At 39.2% G+C, this 25,411-nt stretch overlaps 1 protein-coding gene and 1 pseudogene across 1 annotated transcript in view; one reads left to right on the top strand and one right to left on the bottom strand.

Annotated features, from left to right (window-relative positions):
- MDN1 (midasin AAA ATPase 1) overlaps positions 1-25,411 on the top strand; it is a 167,643-nt gene that overhangs the window by 48,314 nt on the left and 93,918 nt on the right. The window contains exons 16-31 of the mRNA XM_059401062.1: positions 781-992; positions 6,074-6,177; positions 7,340-7,484; positions 8,060-8,156; positions 9,533-9,646; positions 15,298-15,445; positions 15,727-15,837; positions 17,108-17,259; positions 17,793-17,971; positions 18,774-18,982; positions 19,170-19,316; positions 20,142-20,283; positions 22,445-22,579; positions 22,661-22,799; positions 23,840-23,978; positions 24,271-24,401. Of these exons, the coding sequence (XP_059257045.1) occupies positions 781-992; positions 6,074-6,177; positions 7,340-7,484; positions 8,060-8,156; positions 9,533-9,646; positions 15,298-15,445; positions 15,727-15,837; positions 17,108-17,259; positions 17,793-17,971; positions 18,774-18,982; positions 19,170-19,316; positions 20,142-20,283; positions 22,445-22,579; positions 22,661-22,799; positions 23,840-23,978; positions 24,271-24,401 (2,304 nt within the window). The remainder of the gene's footprint in view (positions 1-780; positions 993-6,073; positions 6,178-7,339; positions 7,485-8,059; positions 8,157-9,532; positions 9,647-15,297; positions 15,446-15,726; positions 15,838-17,107; positions 17,260-17,792; positions 17,972-18,773; positions 18,983-19,169; positions 19,317-20,141; positions 20,284-22,444; positions 22,580-22,660; positions 22,800-23,839; positions 23,979-24,270; positions 24,402-25,411) is intronic.
- LOC132017457 (large ribosomal subunit protein eL42-like) lies at positions 12,147-12,619 on the bottom strand (annotated as a pseudogene).

The raw sequence follows: 25,411 nt of genomic DNA, 5'->3' as shown, positions 1-25,411 counted from the left end.
CAGAGAGAGAGAGAGGGAAGCAGGTTCCCTGCTGAGCAGAGAGCCCGATGTGGGACTCGATCCCAGGACCCTGAGATCATGACTTGAGCTGAAGGCAGCGGCTTAACCCACTGAGCCACCCAGGCACCCTTCTAATTTTTTTCCTAATACTGTTTATTTAATACTAGTTTTTACACTGAGTATGGAGAAAATAGATTATAATTTAGAACTTTAACACCAGGGGGCCTGGGTGTCTCAGTTGGTTTAGCGGCCAACTCTTTATGGCTCAGGTCATGATCTCAGGGTCCTGGGATTGAGTGCCAGGTTGGGCTCCACACTCGGCCTGGAATCTGCTTGAGGATTTTTCTCCGTCTCCCCCTTATCCTTCTCTCTCTCTTTCTCTTTAAAAAAATAAATAAAACTTTAACATAGATGTTGGTATTATTCTTGATTTTGATTAAATGAAATCTTAGACCTATTCCTATATTATGTGATAGCATTTCTTTCTTTTTTTTTTTTAAAGATTATTTATTTATTTATTTGAGGGAGAATTTGAGTGAGAGAGAGCATGAGAGAGGAGAAGGTCAGAGGGAGAAGCAGACTCCCCAAAGAGCAGGGAGCCCGATGTAGGACTCTATCCTGGAAGTCCGGGATCATGACGATCCTGGAAGTCCGGGATCATGACCTGAGCCGAAGGCAGTTAGTTGCTTAACCAACTGAGCCACCCTGGCGCCCTGTGACAGCATTTCTAATTTCTGTTAGCTTCACAAGTTTCGAAATTACATTTACCTTTTGTTTCAGTTACAAACCAGTGGACCATAAGCTTATTTGGCTGCCCTTACGGGAGTCATTTGAAGAACTCTTTGCCCAGACGTTTTCCAAGAAGCAAAACTTTACATTCTTGGGGCATATTCAGACCTGCTACAGGCAGAAACGGTGGCATGATCTCCTCAGACTAATGCAGCATGTGCACAAGTCGGCTGTCAACAAGGATGGAAAAGAAAGTGAAACTGGTAAGAATAGGACCTGTACTTAAAAAAAAAAAAAAGAAAAAGAAAAAAAAATAGGACCTGTACTGGTGGTGGGAGGCCATGAGGCTGGGGCTTAATTATCAGAATTGAAACCAGTGACCAAAGGGTTAGTCGGATTAATAAGCACACCTGTGGACTAATAATCAAGTCTGCAGTGTTGTCCTTTAAACATCTCTGGCTCTGCTCCCCTGTAAGGCAGCTTTGAGGCTTGTCCCATCTCCTTGTTTTTGTTTGGGTGCCTTTTTGTTTTGTTTTGTTTTTGTTAGATTTCATTTTTAAGTAATCTCCACCCAAAGTGGGGCTTGGACCTGTAAGCCCGAGATCACGAGTTGCATACTCCATGGGTAGCCAGCCAGGTGCCCCTTGGCTGCCTCTTGAGTAAACACATTTCCTTGCTACATACTCAGTTGGCTTTGCTCTGTGTCAGGCACATGAACTTGGGTTTAGTTATGAAATCGGTGAACCAGCCAGGAGCGTTTTGCCAGTGGTTCATGAGCTGCCAGCTGACGAGAATTTGGTGACAAGTTTAAGCATTTACTTAGGCTCTTTGTCCTAGGAATTGTCCCTGAGCCCCACCCTGACTGGGTGTTGCTAGCACTCAGAACTTCATTTAACTCTTGTGGCAAGGAAATAGTTTTTGGTCTGGGCAGATGTGTCTTGGTGAGCTTATTTCTTCCTCCCATTTGGCTTGACTCTCTTAGTCCCCTTGACTAAAGAAGCCATTCGTTTCAGTTGGTGAAGCCCCGACTTTTAGGGAGCATCCAGTGCTCACAGAAGTATTCTGGGCATCATTTGGTTTGCTGCTACAGTTTTTGTTCACATCTTTGGATAAAATCAGCCACATTCTAATTGGAAATGGGAAATGACAATTTGATTCCTGAATGCAGCAGTGTTTAGTTTCAAACTTAGGAGAGAAAAAAAGATTTTTTTTGTAACACTGCTTGACCATAATATTCATTAGACTCTGGATAACAATGACCAGTTAATGAATCCATAAATTATAATACCATCTTTCAATTGGATTTGTTCTGTAAGATTTTGTTTGCATCTTATTTGTGTATTTGTATATATGTTCATCTATATTGTAAATATGAGATATTTTCTCCACTTCTGGATAGTAGTAATAAAATTAGTTTGTAAAGGAGCACTATTTAAGTTGGCCTGAAGGCAAGTGCTTATGAGAATTGGGCATTCTAAAACTCAGAAACTAATCCAAGTTTTTCAAGTTCACATGATCTGAAAAAGATTTGGTATTAAAATTGATTTAAAGTTGTTGGTATAATAAAAATAGACATGTCAGTAGAACTATCAGCATTACTTTTATTCTGCCTGGATTTAAGTCATTTAAGTTGATATAAATTTAAAAAAAAATGTAGCTTGGGCAAATGACTTTGTTTTTTGAAGTCTTTATGGGTAATCTGAATAATACTGTTCAGAACAAATAGATGTAAATAAGATGAAAAGGTTTACAGGTAAACTTTTCAGTAGCTTTTGGAATTTTTGGTAACCTAAAACTTTAAAGTTTTTCTAAGTTAAATGATGAGTTAAGTAAATTCACTAGACATCTAGATCGTTTCTAAATTAAGATAACACATTAATTACTAAACATAGGTTTATCTGATTTTGGCCCCCTGTTACAGAGAAACTAAAGATATTTGGGTTTGCTAGTAAATGTGTTTTGTGCCATGCTGAGATCAGGCATATATTTCTAAAAATTCTTAAATGTCATAAATTCACCAATCTAAGGAATGCCGGTACAACAAATAGTTCATAATTAGTTACTACTTAGTTTTTTACTAGAAATGTAAAGTTTCTAAGAGTTAAAAGTTCTAATACATAGAATTACTGGAAATGATAAGGGAGGTAGCTCTATGCAAGGAAAGTGAGACTGGTTATTTAAGAGGGAAAATTGAAGACAAAAATGTGAATGTAAAAAGGAAAGTTGTAGAAGGTTTATGAGAGGGGAGTCTTTGGAAAGGAACTGTGTGCGTGGTAGGCACTAAGATCATGGATATTAGTATATGAAGTTAATTAGGGAGTGATCAACACCCGGGAAAGAGAAGAGAGTAAGAGAATAAGATTAGGCAGAAATTGAGCAGTGGTAGATACAGTATCAAAAGAAGCCTTAGCTGACTCTCTGAGGAGTTCCAAATTTGGATTATCCTTCAGAACCATCCTAAATTGGGGCAAAATTGGGGCTGGACTTTTATAATAGTCATTGGATATGACCACCTAGGAAGAGGGCATGCCCTTGGCAAGGCAGCTGTCTTCAGTCAGGGCAGTCCCTGATGGTGTCTCAAGGTTGAGGACTGTTGACAATGCCCCTATAGCTGAGAGTCCTTTTCTGATGGAGATTCTCGTCAGCACATCACTGCACCCACCACAAGAAATCAGACCCATGCTGTGCCCTGGTTGTCTGCGTCCTGATAAGTGTATGTTAACATGGGAGATGACAAGGAAGAAAAAGGAAGGGACTTCATAAATTTTTAAAGAATTTATCTTGTTGGAATGAGTAAGTTTTAATATCAGAAGTGCACTGGAATAAAATTGGAATTAGGTTTTCATGTTAAATGGCAGTTTCCTTAGATTATTGGTCTGGGTTTTTCTTTATCTTTAATGTAATCTGTTTGGAAAAACAAAATTTCTATGTTTTGTCTCTGTTAAGTCCTTTATTGCTTCAGAAAGTTGAATCTTTTCTTTCTTTTTTTTTTTTTTAAGATTTTATTTATTTATATTTGACAGAGAGAAATCACAAGTAGATGGAGAGGCAGGCAGAGAGAGAGAGAGGGAAGCAGGCTCCCTGCTGAGCAGAGAGCCCGATGCGGGACTCGATCCCAGGACCCTGAGATCATGACCTGAGCCGAAGGCAGCGGCTTAACCCACTGAGCCACCCAGGCGCCCAAGTTGAATCTTTTCAATGTTAAAAGTCCCAAGCTAACAACTTTGTAACCGTCTGTATTTGCCTTTACAATCTCTTAGTGTTGCATTGACTAACTAGGTAATTAAGTTTTGTAATGACCTCTAATCCTATTTTGGCATATGCTTCAAAACTTCCTGATATTTCTGACAAAACTTTCCAAAATTCAACTTCTGAATGAAGTCTTTTTTACTAATTAGGCTTCTTTGTTTGGCATGTCATTACATGGGAAGCATTGTCAAATGATGAAATACCTTCTTAGGTTTTTAGTCTGTCTTGGTACAGTGTCATCACTTGTAATTCTAATAAATAAAATGTTGTGTGCCCCAGTAATCACCAAATTTCCCTGTCAGCTGCATTATAATGCATTAAATACCTGATCCGGTATTTAACCATGGCCAATTTTGAGCCTTTTGTCATTTATAGTTGTCGTTTTACTCTAACGGTCTTGCAAATATGTTACAGCTTCAGGCAGTTCATGGGAAGGACTTTTGACAAATACAGTTTTTGATACCTTTAAGATCATAAAACTGAACTAGGTAAAAATTTGTGAAACTCACGAAAAACAGCGTTAGGTATACAACTCTTTCCCAAATTGTAAAACTCCTTCTTTTTTAAAAGATTTATTTATTTATTTATTTGACAGACAGAGATCACAAGTAGGCAGAGAGGCAGGCAGAGGGGGCGGGGTGGGGGCGGGAAGCAGGCTTCCTGCTGAGTAGAGAGTGATGGGGGGGTGGGATACAGGGCCCTGGGATCATGACCTGAGCCAGAGGCAGAGGCTTTAACCCACTGAGCCACCCAGTGGCTCCCAGGCACCTAAGCTCCTTCTTCTTGATGAAATTTATTTGCTGCATGGAGATAAAGGACTTCAGCACTTCTAGTAGCTTGTCTAGTTGCGGGGTATGTCAGCTTTCCAGTGTTGCTCCAAAACAACCAAAGAAGAAACTGCTATTTTGGTCAAGCAGAATATACATGTTAAGCCAAGTACAAGGGAATATTTCCAAGAAGGCAGGAAGTTGTTTGATTCTTCAAACCCCCAAACTGCATCCTGTTTCAGCACGAAGTAGCTAGAGCTCTTGTCATCCCAGTTCCCTCAAGAATGAATCATGATCAAAAGACAGTTGGGGGCAGGCTCCTGGGTGGCTTAGTCAGGTAAGCACCTACCTTTGCTTCAGGTCGTGATCCTACAGTCCCGGGATAGGGTCCTGGGACTGAACCCCGTGTTGGGCTCCCGGTTCAGTGAGGAGTCTGCTTCTCCCTTGGCTACTCCCCCTGCTTATATTCTCTTACTCTTTCTCAAATAAATAAATAAACCAAATCCTAGGGGAAAAAAAAAAAAAAAAAGACAGTGGGGATTGAAACTGGTAACCAGGGAGCTAAGGGGACGAGTAATAGGTGCAGCTGCAGACAAAAATTGCAGATGCATTTACCCAGACTTGTTTTCACTTGCCTGTAAGTATCCCTGACTCTCTTTCTTTGGAAAGGGCGGATTTGAGGCTTGCTTGTCCTGAGTCTCCTCATTCTGCTGCCTCTTGAGTAAATTCTTGCTGCACAATAGGTATCTCTGTGATTGACTTCGCTGTGCATCGGGCAGACAAACTCAGATTCCCTTACAGAGTTAGCAGAGGAGTGTGGGGAAGAATGAAGCCCTACAGATTGGAGCTTTTTAGGACGTAGGGCAAAGACCACCGATTCATAAGAGTTTCTCCTTTTGTGATTCTGGGCATGATTTCCATAGAAGCATAGTTGGTAATGTTGATGAACAAGTACAACTTATTGGTCAATAAGTCATATTTCCTTAGAAAATAAGTTATTTCCAAAAAGCTGGATTCTACAGCCAAAGGGCTTTTGGTAGCTTAGTTATCTTCTCTGTCCTTCCTCACCCATGGAATGGGGCTAAGGGTACTTACGTCAAAGGGCTGTGATGAGGGGTGAAAGAACTAACTAATGTACACATGCACAGAGATGAACTGATTACTGTAGTGGCTGGCGTATAACATTCTATAAGTACTTGGATTTATTTTTTTCTATATCTAAGATCTTTGATTTTTATGTGAGTTTTGTTATTTTTTTTGTTTGTGTTTAAGTTCTATGTATTACAACCTAAAATATATGTTAAGTTCTCATCTTTATTCTTTTCTAGGGTTACTCCTAAAAGAGAAGTGGGAAGCATTTGGTCTTAGACTCAACCATGCTCAACAACAGATGAAAATGACTGAAAATGCTCTATTGTTTGCATTCGTGGAGGTATTTTAGTTCATTTATTTAGGTTAAGAGAATGTTGATTTGATACAAAATACAAGTTTAGGCTGGCTACTATTTTGTATTCTCTTCGTGTTGATATTTTTAGTGCTTGGTTTTAAAGACTTAAACACTAATGAAATAGTGCTTCAGGGGAATGATTTCTGAAAAATGTCCTTTACAGAAATTTTAAGGCCTTGATGAGCACCATTATTTTTAAAGTTGCAGGTGAGGACAACTAGTGAAGTCTGTTGCATGAGGAGGGTTTTGAGGGCGGGGTATAGATTTGGATCTATTCACTTGAGGTCTGGAAAGAACGGGCTCAATTAAATTTTCATGACTTAAGCTTTTTAATTCTTATTTTAAAAACATTGTTTCTGTGGCATACTTTACACCATAAAAGGAGGTAGGACTCTTGTTTGATCTTGTTTTGATTGGGTAGATCGTTGTGGGAAATTGGTTATCAGTGCTTAACGTTAATAGGATTATTTTTTAAATAACCAATTAGGATGTCAAGTGCTCTCAAAATAGGGTTTATACCTATTTCATGAGTTGGCATTACACTGGAGTTCAATACATTTGTTCTGTTTTATTGTTTTCAATTAAATTTTTAGAAGCTTCTGGTAGGATCATCACGAAAGCACAAGTATAAAGACATTAATAATAAAACAATTTAGGTTTTGATATGTCAGTGAGTGGATTATAAGATTTATTTTTCAGTACTCTCGGAAATAGAATTTGAAGAGCTAAATCAGTGAAGAGGAGGAAAGATTTATTTTGATATTCTCCAGCAAATGTGATAGAGCATGTATTACAACAACTGCAGTCTCCTGATTTAGTCTTTTATCTCCCCTTTGTATCCTCCTCACCTGACCCTGTATTTATTTTGGGTCCTTTTAATAACCATTCGGGTACTGATAAATGTTGGACTACATTGTAAGTTGTTAGTTACCTGACCATCTAGCTACTGAGATGATTTTAGTTTGTTGCACCCTTCTGTTAGGCTCAAAGATACTTCCTTGCCCCTCTGGACGTTTAAAAATGGTTGACTTGGCCTTAGCTCTTACAACAAGCTGGTGGCCACTTGCATTTAGGGTGAGTAACTGCTCTTGTTGAGTGTATCCTTATTTGCAATGGATTTTTAATAGTTTACTTTCTCTTCTTTTAGGGTACGCTAGCTCAAGCCATAAAGAAAGGAGAGTGGATCTTGTTAGATGAGATTAATCTGGCTGCTCCAGAAACATTAGAATGTCTCAGTGGTTTACTTGAAGGCTCCTATGGCTCCCTGGTATTGCTGGATCGAGGAGACACAGGTACCACTTGATCTCATTAAGGTTGACTTGGTCCCAGGCCTTTTGGCCTTTTTAGAGTAAGATTCTTTTGGTTAGGTAGATTATGTTGTTTTCTGTTTGTGTTTAAGTTCTATGTATTAATTTAATAAATTTAATAAATTTAATAAATTAATTTAATTAATTTAATTTAATTAATTTAATTAATTCCATAGTACTAATTTTCTGCTAAGTTAGGTGGCATGGGGAATGCAAAGAATAAGAATTTAAATTATTTGGTAGTAAGTAATAGACATGCACACTGAGTAACAAAATACATGCTGGTGAATAGGTAATAAAACATAAATAATAATGAACAACCATACCTTCAAAGATAGTGGAAGGGGAGTGTAAGATTAAGTTGGTACATAGGTCTGGAAATTGGTTTCAGTGGGGTTTCAGGAAAAGTAAGGATGGTTTGAGCAGCCAGCACCAGCGCTGCTGAGTCTGAGGCAGGGTTTCCTGGCCTGAAGTTCTGTAGCGTTAGATATTCTTCCCCGAGCACCTGTGACTGATCACTTGCTATTAGCAGTTGAGAATTTATAATTTTCTCCTAACAGAACCACTGGTTCGGCATCCTGATTTCCGTTTATTTGCGTGCATGAACCCAGCAACAGATGTGGGCAAAAGAAATCTCCCACCAGGAATAAGAAACAGGTGAGGGGACATGGCCTGATTCCTGGGGATTGATTGATTGATTGATTTCTTTCTTTCTTTCTTTCTTTTTTTTAAAGTTCTCTTTATTGATTGATTGGTAATATTAACCTAATTAAACATCATAACAATGCTTGAAATTTCTTGATCTCTGGTAAGAGGAATCCTTCCTTATTTGTCATATTCCTCTACTTTTTCTAGGTGATAGGACTACAGGGGACTCCAGAACAGGAGAGTTTCTTCCTTTGGGTTGTTTGTATGACACTTAATGGCTCACAGATATTATAGAAAATTAATTTTTTTCCTCCTTCGAGTAACCTTATAGCTACCAGAAAAATTTTCACATACTGATAAAACAGTATAACATTTAACAGTATAAGTGCATTTTCAGAACTGAGTCCTCTTGGATGAGGCCAGTGGTTTATAAAAGGCTCTTTAATTTTCAGTGTTCATTAAACACTGACTGACACCAACAAGGTATTTTGTTGGTATTTTATGTTTGTAGCATTTGGAAAAAGATAATGATCTTATTTTTGTTAGTGACCTTTTGTTGAATATTGAGTTTTAAAATAGTGCTTAAATATTTTAAGATTCCTACCCCCGCATTACAAGAGTAATAAAACCTTTTTAGGAAAATTTTATAAATTAGAGGCATTGTATTTTCTTTGCTCCAGTGATTTTGTTTTTGATGATGAGGATGCTTTTTGTTGCGTATTTTTTTTTGTCACATGCTGTTAAAATAACACCTCTGAAAGTAAGGATAAATGTCTTCTTTTATTTCATTATGGTCAGTTTTTATCTAGATGAAAGGCTTTCATATTTTATAAGCAATTAAAATGAGTTTATATAATTTCTTGTGTTTTGTATTTATTTTAAAGATTTTATTTGAGCACACACTTGTGAGAGAGAGGGAGAGGAAAAGAGAGAAAGAGAAAACAAGCCAGGGCAGAGAGGCAGAGGGAGAGGGGAAAAGCCAGCTCCCCACTGAGCAGGGAACTTGGTGAGGGGATGAGGGGTTTGATCTCAAGACCCTGGGATCATGACCTGAGCCAAAGGCAGATGTTTAACTGGCTGAGCCACCCAGATGCACCTTGTGTGTGTGGGGGGTTCTTTTTAAAGATTTTATTTATTTATTTTGACAGAGAGAGATCACAAGCAGAGAGGCAGGCAGAGGAGGGGGTGAAGCAGGCTCCCCACCTAACAGAGAGCTCAATGAATGCAGGGCTCTATCCCAGGACCCCAAGATCATGATCTGAACCACAGGCAGAGGCTCAACCCACTGAGCCACCCAGGCACCCCTGTGTTTTGTATTTTTTAATTGTCAGAATAGCTATATTAACTTTCTAAAAAGTTATTATTTAATAATCATTGTCTTACAGGTTCACAGAACTTTATGTAGAAGAATTAGAAAGTAAAGAAGATTTACAAATTCTTATTGTGGATTATCTGAAAGGACTGAGTGTGAATAAGACCACAGTGCAAGGAATCATCAAGTAGGTTCTCTTTGATTTCTCTTCATAAACTTTTCACCTGAATATGTGTGCCTAATGCACATGTATTATTCCTTTTTGCTTCTGGCTGGAGAAGGATTATCATTAAGGTTTCTATTTTAAAGTATGAACTCCCATGGATTTTCCTAATGAAGCTACATTGAAAGCTTAAGGTTTTTCACCGATGAGAATATGTAAACAATTAGATAATGCTCTCCTAATTACTTCTGTATTCATAGCTAGGAGTTTACATCCCCAGAATGTAAATGACTTGTATTTTCATTTTTTATTTTTTCAGTTTCATTTTATTTTTTTAGTGTGCCAAGCTTCATTGTTTATACACCTCACCCAGTGCTCCATGCAATAAATGTTCTCCTTAATACCCACCACCAGACTCACCCTATTTTGCTCTGTCTTGATGAAATCTTACTTTTTGCAATTTGCATGTTGTTTATGTGGGATGCAGGGAGGAAGAGGTTGATACAGTGAGTGACTGGGGTTTAGAATTAATTGAGGCTTAGCTGAATAAAGTACAAATTGGCCATGTGGCTTGCTGCTTTCTTGAGCCTTGCCTTTTCTTTCTTTTTTTTTCCTCCCTCCCTCCCTTCCTCCCTTCCATCCTTCCTTCCTTATAAGAATGCATTTTCTTTTTTTTTTTATTTTTTCTTTTTATTTTTTTATTTTTTATTTATTTTTTTTTTAAAGATTTTATTTATTTATTTGACAGAGAGAAATTACAAGTACACTGAGAGGCAGGCAGAGAGAGAGAGAGAGAAGGAAGCAGGCTCCCTGCTGAGCAGAGAGCCCGATGTGGGACTCGATCCCAGGACCCTGAGATCATGACCTGAGCCGAAGGCAGCAGCTTAACCCACTGAGCCACCCAGGCGCCCCAAGAATGCATTTTCTAAACTGCAAAGCATTTTATTATTTTTTTAAAAAAGATTTCATTTATTTGTCAGAGAGTGTTCCCCCACAAGCAGGGGAGAGGCAGGCTCCCTTTGAGCAAGGAGCCTGATGCAGGACTTGATCCCAGGACCCTGGGATCATGACCTGAGCAAAAGGCAGATGCTTAACTGACTGAGCCACCCAGGCATCCTTCTTCTTCTTCTTCTTCGTTTTTTTTTTTTTGTTATTAATATCTGCCTTTTATTTATTTATCTAGTTTAATTTTTTTTATTAACATATAATGTATTATTAGCCCCAGGGGTATAGGTCTGTGAATTGTCAGGCTTACACACTTCACAGCACTCACCATAGCACATACCCTCCCCAGTGTCCATAACCCCACCACCCTCTCCCCCTCTCCCCCCACTGCAGCAACCCTCAGTTTGTTTTGTGAGATTAAGAGTCTCCTGTGGTTTGTCTCCCTCCCGATACCATCTTGTTTCATTTTTTCCTTTCCTACCCCCCAAACCTCCAATGTTGCCTTTCAAATTCCTCATATCAGGGAGGCCATATGATAATTGTCTTTCTCTGATCGACTTATTTCACTCAGCGTAATACCCTCTAGTTCCATCCACATCATTGCAAATGGCAAGATTTTATTTCTTTTAATGTCTGCATAGTATTCCATTGTAGATATATATTACTTCTTCTTTATCCATTCATCTGTTGATGGACATCTAAGTTCTTTCCATAGTTTGGCTGTTTTGGACATTACTGCTATAAACATTCGGGTGCACGTGCCCCTTTGGATCACTACATTTGTATCTTTAGGGTAAATACCCAGCAGTGCAATTGCTGGGTCATAGTAGCTCTATTTTCAGCTTTTTGAGGAGCCTCCATGCTGTTTTCCAGAGCGGCTGCACCAGCTTGCATTCCCACCAACAGTGTAGGAGGCTTCCCCTTTCTCCGCATCCTTGCCAATATCTGTTATTTCCTGACTTGTTGATTTTAGCCATTCCGACTGGTGTGAGGTGGTATCTCATTGTGGTCTTGATTTGTAGTTTCCTGAGGCCTAGTGATCTGGAACACCTTTTCATGTGTTTGTTGGTCATCTGGATGTCTTCTTTGCAGAAATGTCTGCTCATGTCCTCTGCCAGGCATCCTTCTTGAGCCTCTGTTTCCGTTTCTGTTTTTGTTTCTTATACCATGTGGAAAGGTCACAGTCTTATATCAGACAACCTGAATTCTAGCACGGGCTCTGTCAAAACAAATTTTGTCATTCTGGGCACGTCACTTAGTCAGTTTTGTCTGTGTTGTATAGAAAGAACTATACAAGCTTCTGAAATAGGATCATATTAATCTTTTACTTTGCATTTTGTGGTTTGTTACCCTTTTTTTGTTCAAATAATTATTGAGTTGCCGAGTTGCTAGGGATACAGCTATAAATAAGATAAATATAAATAATCTCCTCATGGAGCTTTTAAAAATTCAAGAGGTGAAGATAACTAATAAATAAGGAGATACACACTATAATTTTTTTGAAGTGACTATAACCTTTTATGAAGATTTTATTGTCTTCATAAAACAACAAAATATGGGGATGCCGGGGTGGCTCAGTTGCTTGGGCTGCTGCCTTCGGCTCAGGTCATGATCCCAGCATTCTGGGATCGAGTCCCACATCTGGCTCCTTGCTCAGCCCTCTGCCTCTGCCTGCCATTCTGTCTGCCTGTGCTCTCTCTCTCTCTCTCTCTGACAAATAAATAAATAATAAACTTAAAAAAAAAAAAAAGGAAGCTTGGCTCTTGGATCACTTGGCCCTTTCCCTTTTTATCTCCAGTTCAAAATGCTTACATCCTTTAATAGCCAGCATTCTCTTAGATCTGCAGTTCGGCTCAACACATTCAAGCCTCAGCACAATCTTCTTTGTAGTTTTAGCCTTTTTTCAGAAAATCGACATAGCCACTCTGCTATGTGCTGCTTTCCCTGTGCATAAGGAGAATCTTTGCCTTTCTTGTGCACTGTCACTTTGTGGGGTTAGTGCTTGTCATACTTCTTAGAAAAATTCTGGTGGGTTTTAGGAATGTTCACCATGTTTGCAAGAGCGCTATTAGCACAGAAAGCAGGAGAAACATATTTTTCGGTTATGGCAAGCATAGGAAAATAACACATAAAGCAAAATGGGGATTAGAAAATACAGGCTTGAAGCCTTTTTTTTTTTAAAAAAAAGATTTTATTTATTTGAGAGAGGGAACAAGGAGGGAGAGAGCACAGGCAGGGGGAGAGGAAGGGGAGAAGCAGACTCCCCACTGAGCAGGGAAGCTGATGCAGGACTCGATCCCAGGACGCTGGGATCACGAGCTGAAGTCAGGCACTTAACTGAGCCACTCAGGAGCCGCAGTTGGAGCCCTATTTTAAATAGGATAGTTAAGGAGGCATTTGTAAAAATGCTTTGGAATGGTTTACCAATACCACATCCTAAAATTAGAACACTTTTGTTAACCAAGAATGTTTGGACAGAAGTATAAATATGTGTGGTTAAAATTTAAAAGCAGAATTTAAAACAGACTAGATAAAGCAGAGATTCTTAAAAAATGCCATAGTATAAGTAGTAAGTGTTCATTTGTAATAACCCATTCCTAGAATGTAGATTCTTTCTACAAAAGAAAGAACATGGGGGCACTTGGGGTGGCTCAATTGGTTAAGCCACTGCCTTCGGCTCAGGTGATGATCCTAGAGTCCTGGGATCGAGTCCCACATGAGGCTCCAGCTCCACGGGGAGTCTGCTTCTCCCTCTGATCTTCACCCGTCTCATGCTTGCTCTCTCTAGCTCTCTCTCAAATAAATAAATAAAATCCTTAAAAAAAAAAGAAAGAAAGAAAGAAAGAAAGAAAGAGTAGCAGGATTGCAAAGAGGCAAGCCAAATCTTATTATTTGGACAAGAACTTGGATTTCATCTGTGACACATATTTGGTTACTCTTTTTTTTTTTTTTTTAAGATTTTATTTATTTATTTGACAGACAGAAATCACAAGTAGGCAGAGAGGCAGGCAGAGAGGGAGAGAGGAGGAAGCAGGCTTCCTGCGGGGCTCGATCCCAGGACCTGAGATCATGACCTGAGCTGAAGGCAGAGGCTTTAACCCACTGAGCCACCCAGGTGCCCCTCACATTTGGTTACTTTTGATCTTGTGTAGCTGATCATGAATTTAAGGAAGTTTTAAATTCCTTGCATTTCATGTTTAAGTCTGAAGCTTATTTTGTCTTGCCATCTTCTAGATTACTAAAGTGTGGTAATGGTAACAGTAACAGTCACCGTATTTTCATACCATGTAACATTTTGTCATTGTTGATTAAGGACATACCTATGACCTTTCAAATACCATGATTTTCTGTGTGCTTCTCCATCACTATTAGATTACACTAGGACTTTATTTCCCTCTTGTATTGAAGCAGATTTTGGAACACTGTGTTTAGACTCTGTTTGTGTGTGTGTGTTTTGTTTTTTTGGTTTTTTTTTAAGATTTATTTTAGAGTGTGTGGGGTTGGGGCTTGGAGAGGTAGAGGAGGAGGAAGAGAGAATTTCAAGGAGTCTCCCCTCTGAGCACAGACTGTGATATGGGGCTTGATTCCACCATGCTGAGATCAGGACCTGAGCCAAAATCAACAGTTGGATGCTTAACCAACTGAGCCACCCCTGGACTCTGTATATTATTACCAAGGGCTTCTCCTATCTTACTGTCTTTTGTTAAGAATCTGATATTTTGGGGCACCTAGGTGGCTTGGTGTGTTGAGACCTCTGCCTTCAGCTCTCATCATGGTCCTGGGGTCCCGAGATCAAGCCCCAAGTCAGGCTCTCTGCTCAGCAGGGAGCCTGCTTCCCCCGCCCCCCCACCCCCTCACCTGCCTCTCTGCCTACTTGTGATCTCTGTCAAATAGATAAATAAATCTTTAAAAAAAAAAAAAAAAAGAATCTGATGTTTTTCACCTCTCTGCTCTTTTCGTCCTAAAGGAAATTGATAGATCCTTCTTTTAAAAGAGCCTGAGTGTATGGGGCGCCTGGGTGGCTCAGTGGGTTAAGCCACTGCCTTCGGCTCAGGTCATGATCTCAGGGTCCTGGGATCGAGTCCCGCATCGGACTCTCTGCTCGGCAGGGAGCCTGCTTCCCTCTCTCTCTCTCTCTGCCTGCCTCTCCATCTACTTGTGATTTCTCTCTGTAAAAAAAAAAAAAAAAATCTTAAAAAAAAAAAAAAAAAAAAAAAAAAAAAATAAAAGAGCCTGAGTGTATGAAAACTAAATTCTTTTAAAAAAGATTTTATTTATTTGAGAGCGAGAGACAGAGAAAGGAGGGGCAGAGGGAGGAGCAGACTCCCCGATAAGCAGAAAGCCCTGAAAAATAGATTCAAAAGAGAATGTCTGAGAGGTTTTGATGAATGCTCTAGGAAATCATATGTCAGCTTAACTATCTAATTCTATAAAAATGATGGGGCGCCTGGGTTACTCAGTTGTTAAGTGTCTGCCTTCAGCTCAGCTCATGATCCTGGGGTCCTGGGGTCCCGCCTCATATTGGGCTCCCTGCTTGGTGGAAGGCTGCTTCTCCCTCTCCCACTCCCCCTCTGCTTGTGTTCTGTCTCTCACTGTGTCTCTATCAAATAAATAAATAAAATCTTTTTTTAAAAAATGGCTTTTGGACCTTGCATAAAAAATAGGAATAATGGCAAAATAGTGAATGCTTATTAGTTAACAAAGTCATTTGAACTCTGTCCTTTTTGTAGCTTGTATACAGCTCTACGGAAAGACTCTGGGACAAAATTGGTGGATGGAACTGGCCATAGACCTCACTACAGCCTTCGGACTCTTTGCAGAGCTTTGCGATTTGCAGCTTCCAATCCGTGTAGCAACATCCAGCGCTCACTCTATGAGGTCTTTCTAAAATCTGTTCTTGAAGGGGAGCTTGGTGGATGGGCTCACTATTGGATGGGATGAAGTGGTGATGCAAATGCCAGGTTTGCCTTTGTGTTCCATTTAGTCAGCTCAGCCTAGAACATACCAGAGTGACCCTGCCCTTTTTCTACCATCATAACACATTTAAAAGTTGTTCTGGGAGCCAGCACCACCCAAGAGGTTCAATTTTGTTCCCGAAATAAGTTGAACTGTTATTGCAGAAGGGTAATTAGTTTTATGCGTATTTGGTTTTTTCCTAGGGATTTTGTTTGGGTTTCTTAACACAGCTTGACAGAGCATCACACCCAATAGTTCAGAAGCTCATCTGTCAACACGTTGTCTCTGGCAATGTAAAAAGTCTGCTGAAGCAGGTATGTTGTTTGATTTCTTGACTTAACATAAGTGAAAGGCTGAATTATCAAATTTTTTTTTTTTAACAAAACTTGTTTCTAATTATAAAAGTAATCCATTTGTTCCAAAACATTAGGTGGTGTCTTGGATGGTGAAAATTCCCAATAATCTTACCCCGACTCTTTAGAGATTTAAACCTTATGCCCTTCCACCTACATTATATATGTATTTTGTTATATATTCAAATTATGACAGTGTGTGTATAGATTTATCAAAGCAAATTCTTTCTTATTTATTTTAATTCCAGTATATTTAATATACATTGTTACATTAGTTTCACATATGCAACAATATAGTGATTCAACAAATTTGTATGTTACTAGTTGCTGAAGTTTAGTGTACTCTTAATCCCCATCGCTTGTTTGACAGTCTCCTCACCCACCTTCCCTCTGGTAACCATCGGTTTATTCTCTATTGTGAAAAGTCTATTTTTTTGGTTTGTCTTTTTTTTTTCTTTGTTCATTTTTGTTTCTTAAATTCCACATATGTGTGAAATCATATGGTATTTGTCTTTTCCTGACTGACTTATTTCACTTAGCAAGGGCAAATTCTAATACATATATCTAATATAAATAACTTAAAAGGAACTGTCTTGTAATACTGTTCTGTAGCTTCCTTTCTTAGGCTCACTATATCCTATATTTTTGTACTGTACCAGAGATCACTGTGACATTGTTTCTAATGGTTACATAGTATTTTGTCGCTTACACCGTAGTTTGTGTACACACTTCCCATTCTCATTGATGGTTGGGCATTTTTTTTTTTTTTTTAAGATTTTATTTATTTATTCGACAGAGAGAAATCACAAGTAGATGGAGAGGCAGGCAGAGAGAGAGAGAGGGAAGCAGGCTCTCTGACGAGCAGAGAGCCGGATGCGGGACTCGATCCCAGGACCCTGAGATCATGACCTGAGCCGAAGGCAGCGGCTCAACCCACTGAGCCACCCAGGCGCCCCTGGGCATTTTTTTTCTTACTAAACACAGCCATCATTTCAGTTTGACAGAGGAAATTCTAGAATAACACGGGAGTGAAAGATGCTGAGAAAGTGGTTTACCAACTAACAGGCTTGTTTATATGTTAATTCCTTAACTCTTTTTTTTTTTTTCCTTAACTCTTAAGGAAGAAAGTACCTTATTAGGGACTTAGGATTACTTTGGATTCACCTCTCTGAAAGAGTGTCATAGTTATCATGGGACTGTTGGTTATTTCTCTGACATTTTTGTCTTTCAGCCTATTCCAGAACCAAAAGGAGGCCGGCTTATCCAGGTCGAAGGATACTGGATTTCAGTGGGAGACAAGGAGCCTACAATAGATGAGACCTATGTTCTTACATCTTCTGTTAAGCTAAACCTAAGAGACATAGTCCGAGTGGTTTCTGCAGGGTATATGGACCTTTTCTCTTACTTCTCTGAAGCTTCACCAGCATAAGCATTGATGGCATTCTAGTCTTACTTCTTTAATTTTTAAAGAAATTAAAGAAGTAATTTTATTACTTCTTTACAATTTTATTATTGTTCGTTGGCTGAGTGAATAATACCTTCTTGAGCCAGCACTTTTCTCCTGGCACAAAGCATTGTTTCTAGTTGCACCTTTTGGTGGAAGCAACACAGATACAGATTATTTGTTTTCCAGTATTTTGCTGATGAATACTCATCATCCGTTATTTAAGTAATAGCTAGTCCCATTTATTGTTTTCTCACAAGTACTATAAGAAAGGTTGAGATTGCTTTCCTCAGTATTTTCTGAGGAACCCCTTTTACACAGAAACTTCCCAGGGCTTTAGAAACATTCCATTAGTGGTATATAGGCATATAAACATATTTTGTTACGGTGATAAGTGATACGTTCTTTTTAACACTACTTGAATTCTGGTTCCTTTTTTCCTTAAATTGCTTTATTGGCTGATCTTTTCAAGAACCTATCCAGTGTTGATTCAGGGAGAGACATCAGTTGGTAAAACAAGCCTTATCCGGTGGCTGGCTGCAGCTTCTGGTAATCATTGTGTGCGTATTAACAATCACGAACACACGGATATTCAGGAGTACATTGGTTGTTACACATCTGACTCTTCAGGGAAGCTTGTGTTTAAAGAAGGTAGGATTATTATTTCATTCCATGAGTATTGTTGTTCATTCTTTTTTTTTTTTTTTTTTAAGATTTTATTTATTTATTTGACAGAGAGATCACAAGTAGGCAGAGAGATAGGCCCAGAGAGAGGGGGAAGCAGGCTCCCCCCTGAGCAGGGAGCCGATGTGGGACTCGATTCCAGGACCCTAGGATCATGACCTGAGCTGAGGGTAGAGGCTTTAACCCACTGAGCCACCCCGGCGCCCCAGGTGTTCATTCTTTTAAACTCATTTCCCCAGGTAAACGTCATCCTTTCCAATTGAGGCACACGAACCTTTGCCATAATAGCTGGTTTGTCTTTCTCCTTGATCTCCCTGGTTAAGGGAAGATGGTTAGTGATCCAGCATTGTTTGGTCCCCGCTGATCTTGTCAGCTGTACAGAGGACTATGACCAAGTTTTGTAGAGGGTAATTGAACTGCTACTTCATTTTCTAGACACTCAGAAAAATGTGGTGAGCACTGAACAGAGGGAAGCTAAGAATAGATATGAGAATGTGGTGATTTAAATGAAATTAGACTGCAGGGGGAAAAATAATTTGGAAATGTGATATTTGTCAGCCTTGGCTTTCCTTCTGTGTGAAATGATTACTTTCGTTGAAAATTGTCCTTTTTTGATCTTTGACATCACAAATTATTTGGGGGGCATGACTAGCTGCAGGGAGTAATTTGTTTTGAAATGCAATGGTTTAGATTTGGTTGAGTTGCATATAACATTTTTTAAAACTTTGAACTAATTTAGGCACTAATCCTTAGTGTTATTTTTTCTAAGGTGTTCTAATTGATGCTATGAGAAAGGGCTACTGGATTATTTTAGATGAATTAAATTTGGCCCCTACTGATGTGTTAGAAGCACTGAACAGATTACTGGATGATAACCGTGAATTGCTCATCACAGAAACACAAGAAGTTGTTAAAGCTCACCCTCGGTTTATGCTTTTTGCTACCCAGAATCCACCAGGCCTTTATGGAGGCAGAAAGGTGTGTAGCGTTTGCCCCTTACTCCCATTTATTGCCCTGTAAAGTAATAATTTTTTCTTGGTAAGACTGAGATGTTTTTACTTCTTTTGAAGCGTTTTTCTTTTTATGGTGAATAGCAGAGCCTCCATTTTGGAAACTGTGTGAGAGGCTCTTTTTATCGTGGTTTTTTTTTTCCTGTGTTTCCTAGGTGCTTTCTAGAGCCTTCAGGAATCGGTTTGTGGAATTGCATTTTGATGAATTGCCTAGTTCTGAGTTGGAAACAATCTTGCATAAGCGCTGTAGTTTGCCACCCTCCTACTGTAGCAAGTTGGTTAAAGTCATGCTGGACCTTCAGGTATTTCATCTCTCTCACTTAGTTCCAGATGGAACATACTGATTAGATTTTGTGATCAAAGTTTAAAATTTGATTGCCTTCTCAGTTAGATAGAGCGGTCCATCCATTTTTTTTTTTTTAATATCTTCAGAGTAAGGATATCAAAATGCACTTCATTAATACATTTTTTGGTTTTATAAATGAACAATTTGATATCATGTTATAGTTTTTCTCATAGTCATATATGGTAACAGTCCTGGACTTGTGGATAATTTTGGAACATTTTGTTCAGATTTGAATTTGGCTTTCACAAACTGCAAATTTCGTTTTTTAAATGGATCTAGTCCTTGAATGGACACAACTGAAGATACCTTTTTATGTCTCTCCCTTGTCAATTCTGTGAAGCTACAGTTTGTTTTTTTGAGTATTTCATTTTATGGTATTAAAAGTGTCCTTTATCAGAATTAATGTACTTTTAGTTTCTAGAAAGCTAATAATAATTAGCAGTCTTAGTGCTATGTTCCTACATTATGGGATTGATGTTTCTGCCTGTTTGCCATCATTTGTATTCATAAATTTTACATATATGGTATAGGAAATGGAATTCCTTTTTTTTCTTGGTGTTGTGTTTTGGAATTTATATTACATTTGGAATTTATATTACATTATAAAACACATGAGTTTGAATATTTATCTTCAAAGGATTATAGTCCATTTACTTTTTTTGAAAATTAATCTTAGTGGAATGAATCATTTTTATAGGAGCATAAATTTGTTAAAAATCTTATATAGGTTGTATAGTGTGTTTGCCATTGCACTTTTTCATTTGTTTTGATATTTTAATAGTCCTATCGCAGAAGTTCTTCAGTGTTTGCCGGAAAACAGGGCTTCATCACCCTTCGTGATCTGTTTCGATGGGCTGAAAGATACAGATTGGCTGAACAGACCGAGAAAGAATATGACTGGCTGCAGCATTTAGCCAATGACGGTATGCTTTCAGTTGGATGCTCTCACACCGTGAAGTTATGTCAAACATCCAGTCTTCTTATTAAAATAAATATTTCCCGAATTGTGGTCAATATATACATTTTACTGGGTATTTCAAAAATAGTCTTTCTCCCTCAAGTACCAGATGCTTTAGAAAATAGTTCTTTCCTGCAGGCGTCTGTGCTAGTATGTTTGGGTTTTTATAGTTTTCTTTTTGCTTCAGGTGGCTCCATGTAGGAATCAGACAGGGGCACAATGCCTGTGTAAGAGTTTTGGCCAGGGGTTGATGATGTCTCTGTGGACTGTTTATCTGCAATTCACCAATCAGAGATAGTCATGCTTGTGCCTTATACAGACAACTGTCAGGTTGAGCCACCTGAGTATCTCAGTTGGTAAGCATCTGTTTCTGGCTCAGGTCATGATCCCAGGATCCTGGGTTCAAGCCCCATGTCTTTTCTTTCTTCCTCTACCTCTCCCCCTAGTGCTCGCTCCCGCGCGGGGACTGTCTCTCTCTGTGTCAAATAGATTAAAAAAATCTTAAAAAAAATAGTAAAAGAAAACTGACAGGTTGGTCAGGTACTATCATAGTTCTGAGGAAAGGCAGTTATGTCATCTGAGACTCATGATTGCTCATTATGTTACTCCATAGGAAAGAACGCATTTCAGAGTCTTCTGATTTGAAAGGTACTAATGACTCATTAATGGAGTGGTTAATAAGGAGAGTAAATAAAACTAACCCATGAGAGTATATATTTTTTTTAACTGGTAAAGAGTAGATAGATGGAGTAACAGGTGTTTTTTGTTTTTTTTTTTTATAAAACAAAAAACAGTCTTGGGCGCCTGGGTTGCTCAGTGGGTTAAGCCGCTGCCTTCGGCTCAGGTCACGATCTCAGCGTCCTGGGATCGAGTCCCATATCGGGCTCTCTGCTCATCAGGGAGCCTGCTTCCCTCTCTCTCTCTCTGCCTGCCTCTCTCTCCATCTACTTGTGATCTCTCTCTGTCAAATAAATAAATAAAATCTTTAAAAAAAAACAACAACAAAAAAACCCCACAAAAAACAGTCTTTAATTAGGGTATAACATAGTAAAGTGAATATAGTGCTCTATTTTTTTTTTTTTTTAAAGATTTTATTTATTTATTTGACAGAGAGAGATCACAGTAGACAGAGACGCAGGCAGAGAGAGAGAGAGGGAAGCAGGCTCCCTGCTAAGCAGAGAGCCCGACGTGGGACTCGATCCAGGACCCTGAGATCATGACCTGAGCCGAAGGCAGCGGCTTAACCCACTGAGCCACCTAGGCGCCCCATAGTGCTCTATTTTTTCATGTGTAAGCTAGATATCTTTTATTTTTTTTCTTAACATATGTGTATACCATGTGAATCATTACGTAGGCCAAAAAGTATAGAATATTTTCCAGTACCTCAAAAGATTCTTTCATGGTTTCTGCCAGTCTTAACCTCCCGTGGAGGTAACCACTGCTCTGACCTCTGTGAACACTGATTTTTGCCTTTGCTTGAGCTTCAGCTAGTCCTATGTACTCCTTGGGTTTGACTTTTTTTCATCCAGTCTAATGTGAGGTTCAGCTGTGTTGTTATGTTTAATTATTATTGTGTTGTAACCCATTGTATGGAGATACCATAAATGTTTAATCTCTCTCTTGTTGGTGGACATTTGGGTTATTTCCACTTTCTAGCTCTTATGAAAAGAACTGCTCTGAACATTCCTACATATGTCTTTTGGTGCACATGTGTTCATTTGTGTTTGGGTAAGAACATGGAGGTCATGTTGCTGGGTGCAGGGCAGACATATGGTTAGTTGCAGTAGGTTCTCCCAATTTTCTGAAGTAGTTCTTTAGATACTTTCTCCATAGCACCTAATAAGAGTTTCTGTTGCGGGGTGCCTGGGTGGCTCAGTGGGTTAAAGCCTTTGCCTTCGGCTCAGGTCATGATCCCAGGGTCCTGGGATCGAGCCCCGCATCAGGCTCTCTGCTCAGTGGAGAGCCTGCTTCCTCCTCTCTCTCTGCCTGCCTCTCTGCCTACTTGTGATCTGTTTGTCAAATAAATAAATCTTTTAAAAAAAAAAAGTTGCTGTTGCTCCATGTTCTCAATATCCCTTGGTATTATAACTTAACACTTATTGATTCCTTTTTTTTTTTTTTTAAAGGATTTATGCTTCTCGCAGGCCGAGTCAGGAAGCAGGAGGAGATTGATGTGATTCAAGAAGTCCTTGAAAAACATTTCAAGAAAAAATTGTGTCCTCAGTCCCTCTTCTCCAAGGAAAATGTCCTAAAATTACTGAGTGAGTAGGTCAAAATACCCAGAGGAAATGAATTGAGCTGTACTCCTGTTAGAAGCTAAATCTTTATTCTGTGTTTTATAGGTAAATTGTCTACTCAGGTATCCATGTTGGAGTCTACATTCAGTCACATTGTGTGGACTGAGAGTATGCGGAGACTGGCGATCCTGGTGGGAAGGGCACTAGAATTTGGTGAACCAGTGCTGCTGGTTGGAGACACTGGGTAAAGTCCTGTGCTTCTGTGACAGTAACTTGTGATGGTTCAGTTCAGTTCCATAGGAGTACTTGAGTTATCTGTGAAGGATTAGCAGGGATGCAATCTTTTTTTTCTTTTATCTCCCCGTCCCCCACTACCTTTTTGTAAGGCTCATGTAATAGACCTATTACTGTTTGCTTTCTTCTTCCTTCAGACCTTTGTGATATAGAAGAGAATGATTTCTTGCATTATTATCACTGGAGTGTTTTTTTTTTCTTTGTAATTCTTTTAAATAGTGCCATTCATTCTTTTTTTTTTCTTTTCTTTTTAAAGATTTTATTTATTTATTTGACAGAGATCACAAGTGGGCAGAGAGAAGGAGGGGAAAGCAGTCTCCCTGCTGAGCAGAGAGCCTGATTCGGGGCTCAATCCCAGGACTCTGGGATCATGACCTGAGCTGAAGGCAGAGACTTTAACCCACTGAGCAATCCAGGCACCCCTAATAGTGCCATTCATTGTATAAATCTGTAGAGAACAACAGCTGAGCTCCAGTCTCTTAAAAGTCTGTAAGGATTAGGTTTCTTTCCCATCCCTTGGTGGTGATGGTTGGTAGAAATAGAAAAGGATGGAATTCAGGCAGCGTGTGCTTTTTTGGTTAAGAAACACTCTTGGTTGGGGCGCCTGGGTGGCTCAGTGGGTTACAGCCTCTGCCTTCGGCTCAGGTCATGATCCCAGGGTCCTGGGATTGAGCCCTGCATCGGGCTCTCTGCTCAGCGGGGAGCCTGCTTCCTCCTCTCTCTCTGCCCGCCTCTCTGCCGACTTGTGCTGTCTGTCAAATAAATAAATAAAATATTTAAAAAAAGAAAAAAAAAAGAAACACTCTAGGTTGCTGGTGTTTGGGGGAAGGGTGCCCTGAGCTCAGAAAGTTGATGTCCTGTGTTGGCCGGCAGTCTCTGTTCCTGCAGTGAGCCTCTCACCAGAGCTCCCCTCTTATGCTGATTGGAGTGGCTAGCATGTATATTTGGAATTTATGGTCCTTATTAATCTGGTATGTATCCCTTTAACAGGTGTGGGAAAACAACAATCTGTCAGGTGTTTGCAGGATTGGCAAATCAGAAACTATACTCTGTCAACTGCCACTTACACATGGAGACTTCGGACTTTCTGGGAGGGCTGCGGCCGGTGAGACAGAAGCCAAAGGACAAGGTTCGTTCAGTAGCAAATAATGATGTATTCCTTCATTTGAAGAATTGCAGTTGGCTTTGTGTAGGTGTCAGCTGTGGAATTTATTCATGGTGAAGTTTTGATCCCAGATTTGATATATATCTTTAGATTTTCACTTGTCTACAGAGACTTTCCTGAGCATCCTGTTGTACAGGCTTTATTCCTTCTTCTTAGACCCTTACTTTCTGCGGAATGACCACTTACTCTACTACATGTGTAATGTCTTGCGAAGCCACCTGTTCTTTAATTTCACACCTTCTTTTCTGAATTGTAGGAAGAAGTTGATACATCAAAACTTTTTGAGTGGCATGATGGTCCTCTAGTTCTGGCCATGAAAGAAGATGGCTTTTTTCTCCTGGATGAGATCTCACTGGCTGATGACTCTGTCCTGGAAAGACTCAATAGGTATATGTGTAAGAGGTTTGCCCTTTGTGTGATGTTTCCATTGGTCTGGTTATTTTTTAATTAATTAAACAATTAAAAAAAATTTTTTTAAAGATTTTATTTATTTATTTGACAGAAGTAGGCAGAGAGGCAGGCAGAGAGAGAGAGAGAGAGGAGGAAGCAGGCTCCCCGCTGAGCAGAGAGCCTGATGTGGGGTTCGATCCCAGGACCCTGGGATCATGACCCGAGCCAAAGGCAGAGGCTTTAACCCACTGAGCCACCCAGGCGCCCCAACAATTAAAAAATTTTTTAATTAAAAGATTAAAAATTCCCATGTAGTTAACATGTAGGTAACATATAGCATGATGCTAGTTTCAGATGTATAATACAGTGATGCTACAGTTCTGTACATTACAGAGTGCTCTTCGTGATATGGCTGCTCTTAATCCCATTCACCTATTTCACCCATCCCCCCTACCTATCTCCCCTCTGGTAACCATCAAGTTTTTTCCCTATGGTTAAGAATCTATACCTTGGTGGTTCTATTTTTTTTGTTTTGTTTTGTTTCCTAAATTCCACATATAAGGGAAATCATGTGGTATTTTTCTTTGATTTATTTTACTTAGCATTGTACCCTCTAGCTCATTCATATTGTTGCAAATGACAAGATTTCATTCCTTTTTATGGTTAAATAATATTCCACAGAATATGGAATACTGGTCTGGTTTTTATAGCTATTCTTTTGCACAGAAATGTTCTTCATAGCTGCATGGTAAATGTTTGAAAATGATAATGAGTTACTGTTTTTTGTGTTTATTTTGTTTTAGCACTCAGAGTAGTTTAACAGGGCTAGTTTTTCCTGTCAGTAATCAGAAAGATGGGACTGTAGAATGGCCATGCTAAAGCAAATGAACAGAAGTTAAAACTCTTTTTTGGGGCAATTTATGTGACCATTACCTAAATTCTTCAAAGAACTAGAATCAGAATTCTAGATGTTATATGGCTGTATGACCTCAAAATCTCGGACTAAT

Source organism: Mustela nigripes, chromosome 5 (assembly GCF_022355385.1).
Source record: "Mustela nigripes isolate SB6536 chromosome 5, MUSNIG.SB6536, whole genome shotgun sequence".
NCBI classification, from domain to species: Eukaryota; Metazoa; Chordata; class Mammalia; order Carnivora; family Mustelidae; genus Mustela; species Mustela nigripes.
This window is presented reverse-complemented; position numbering and strand designations above follow the sequence as displayed.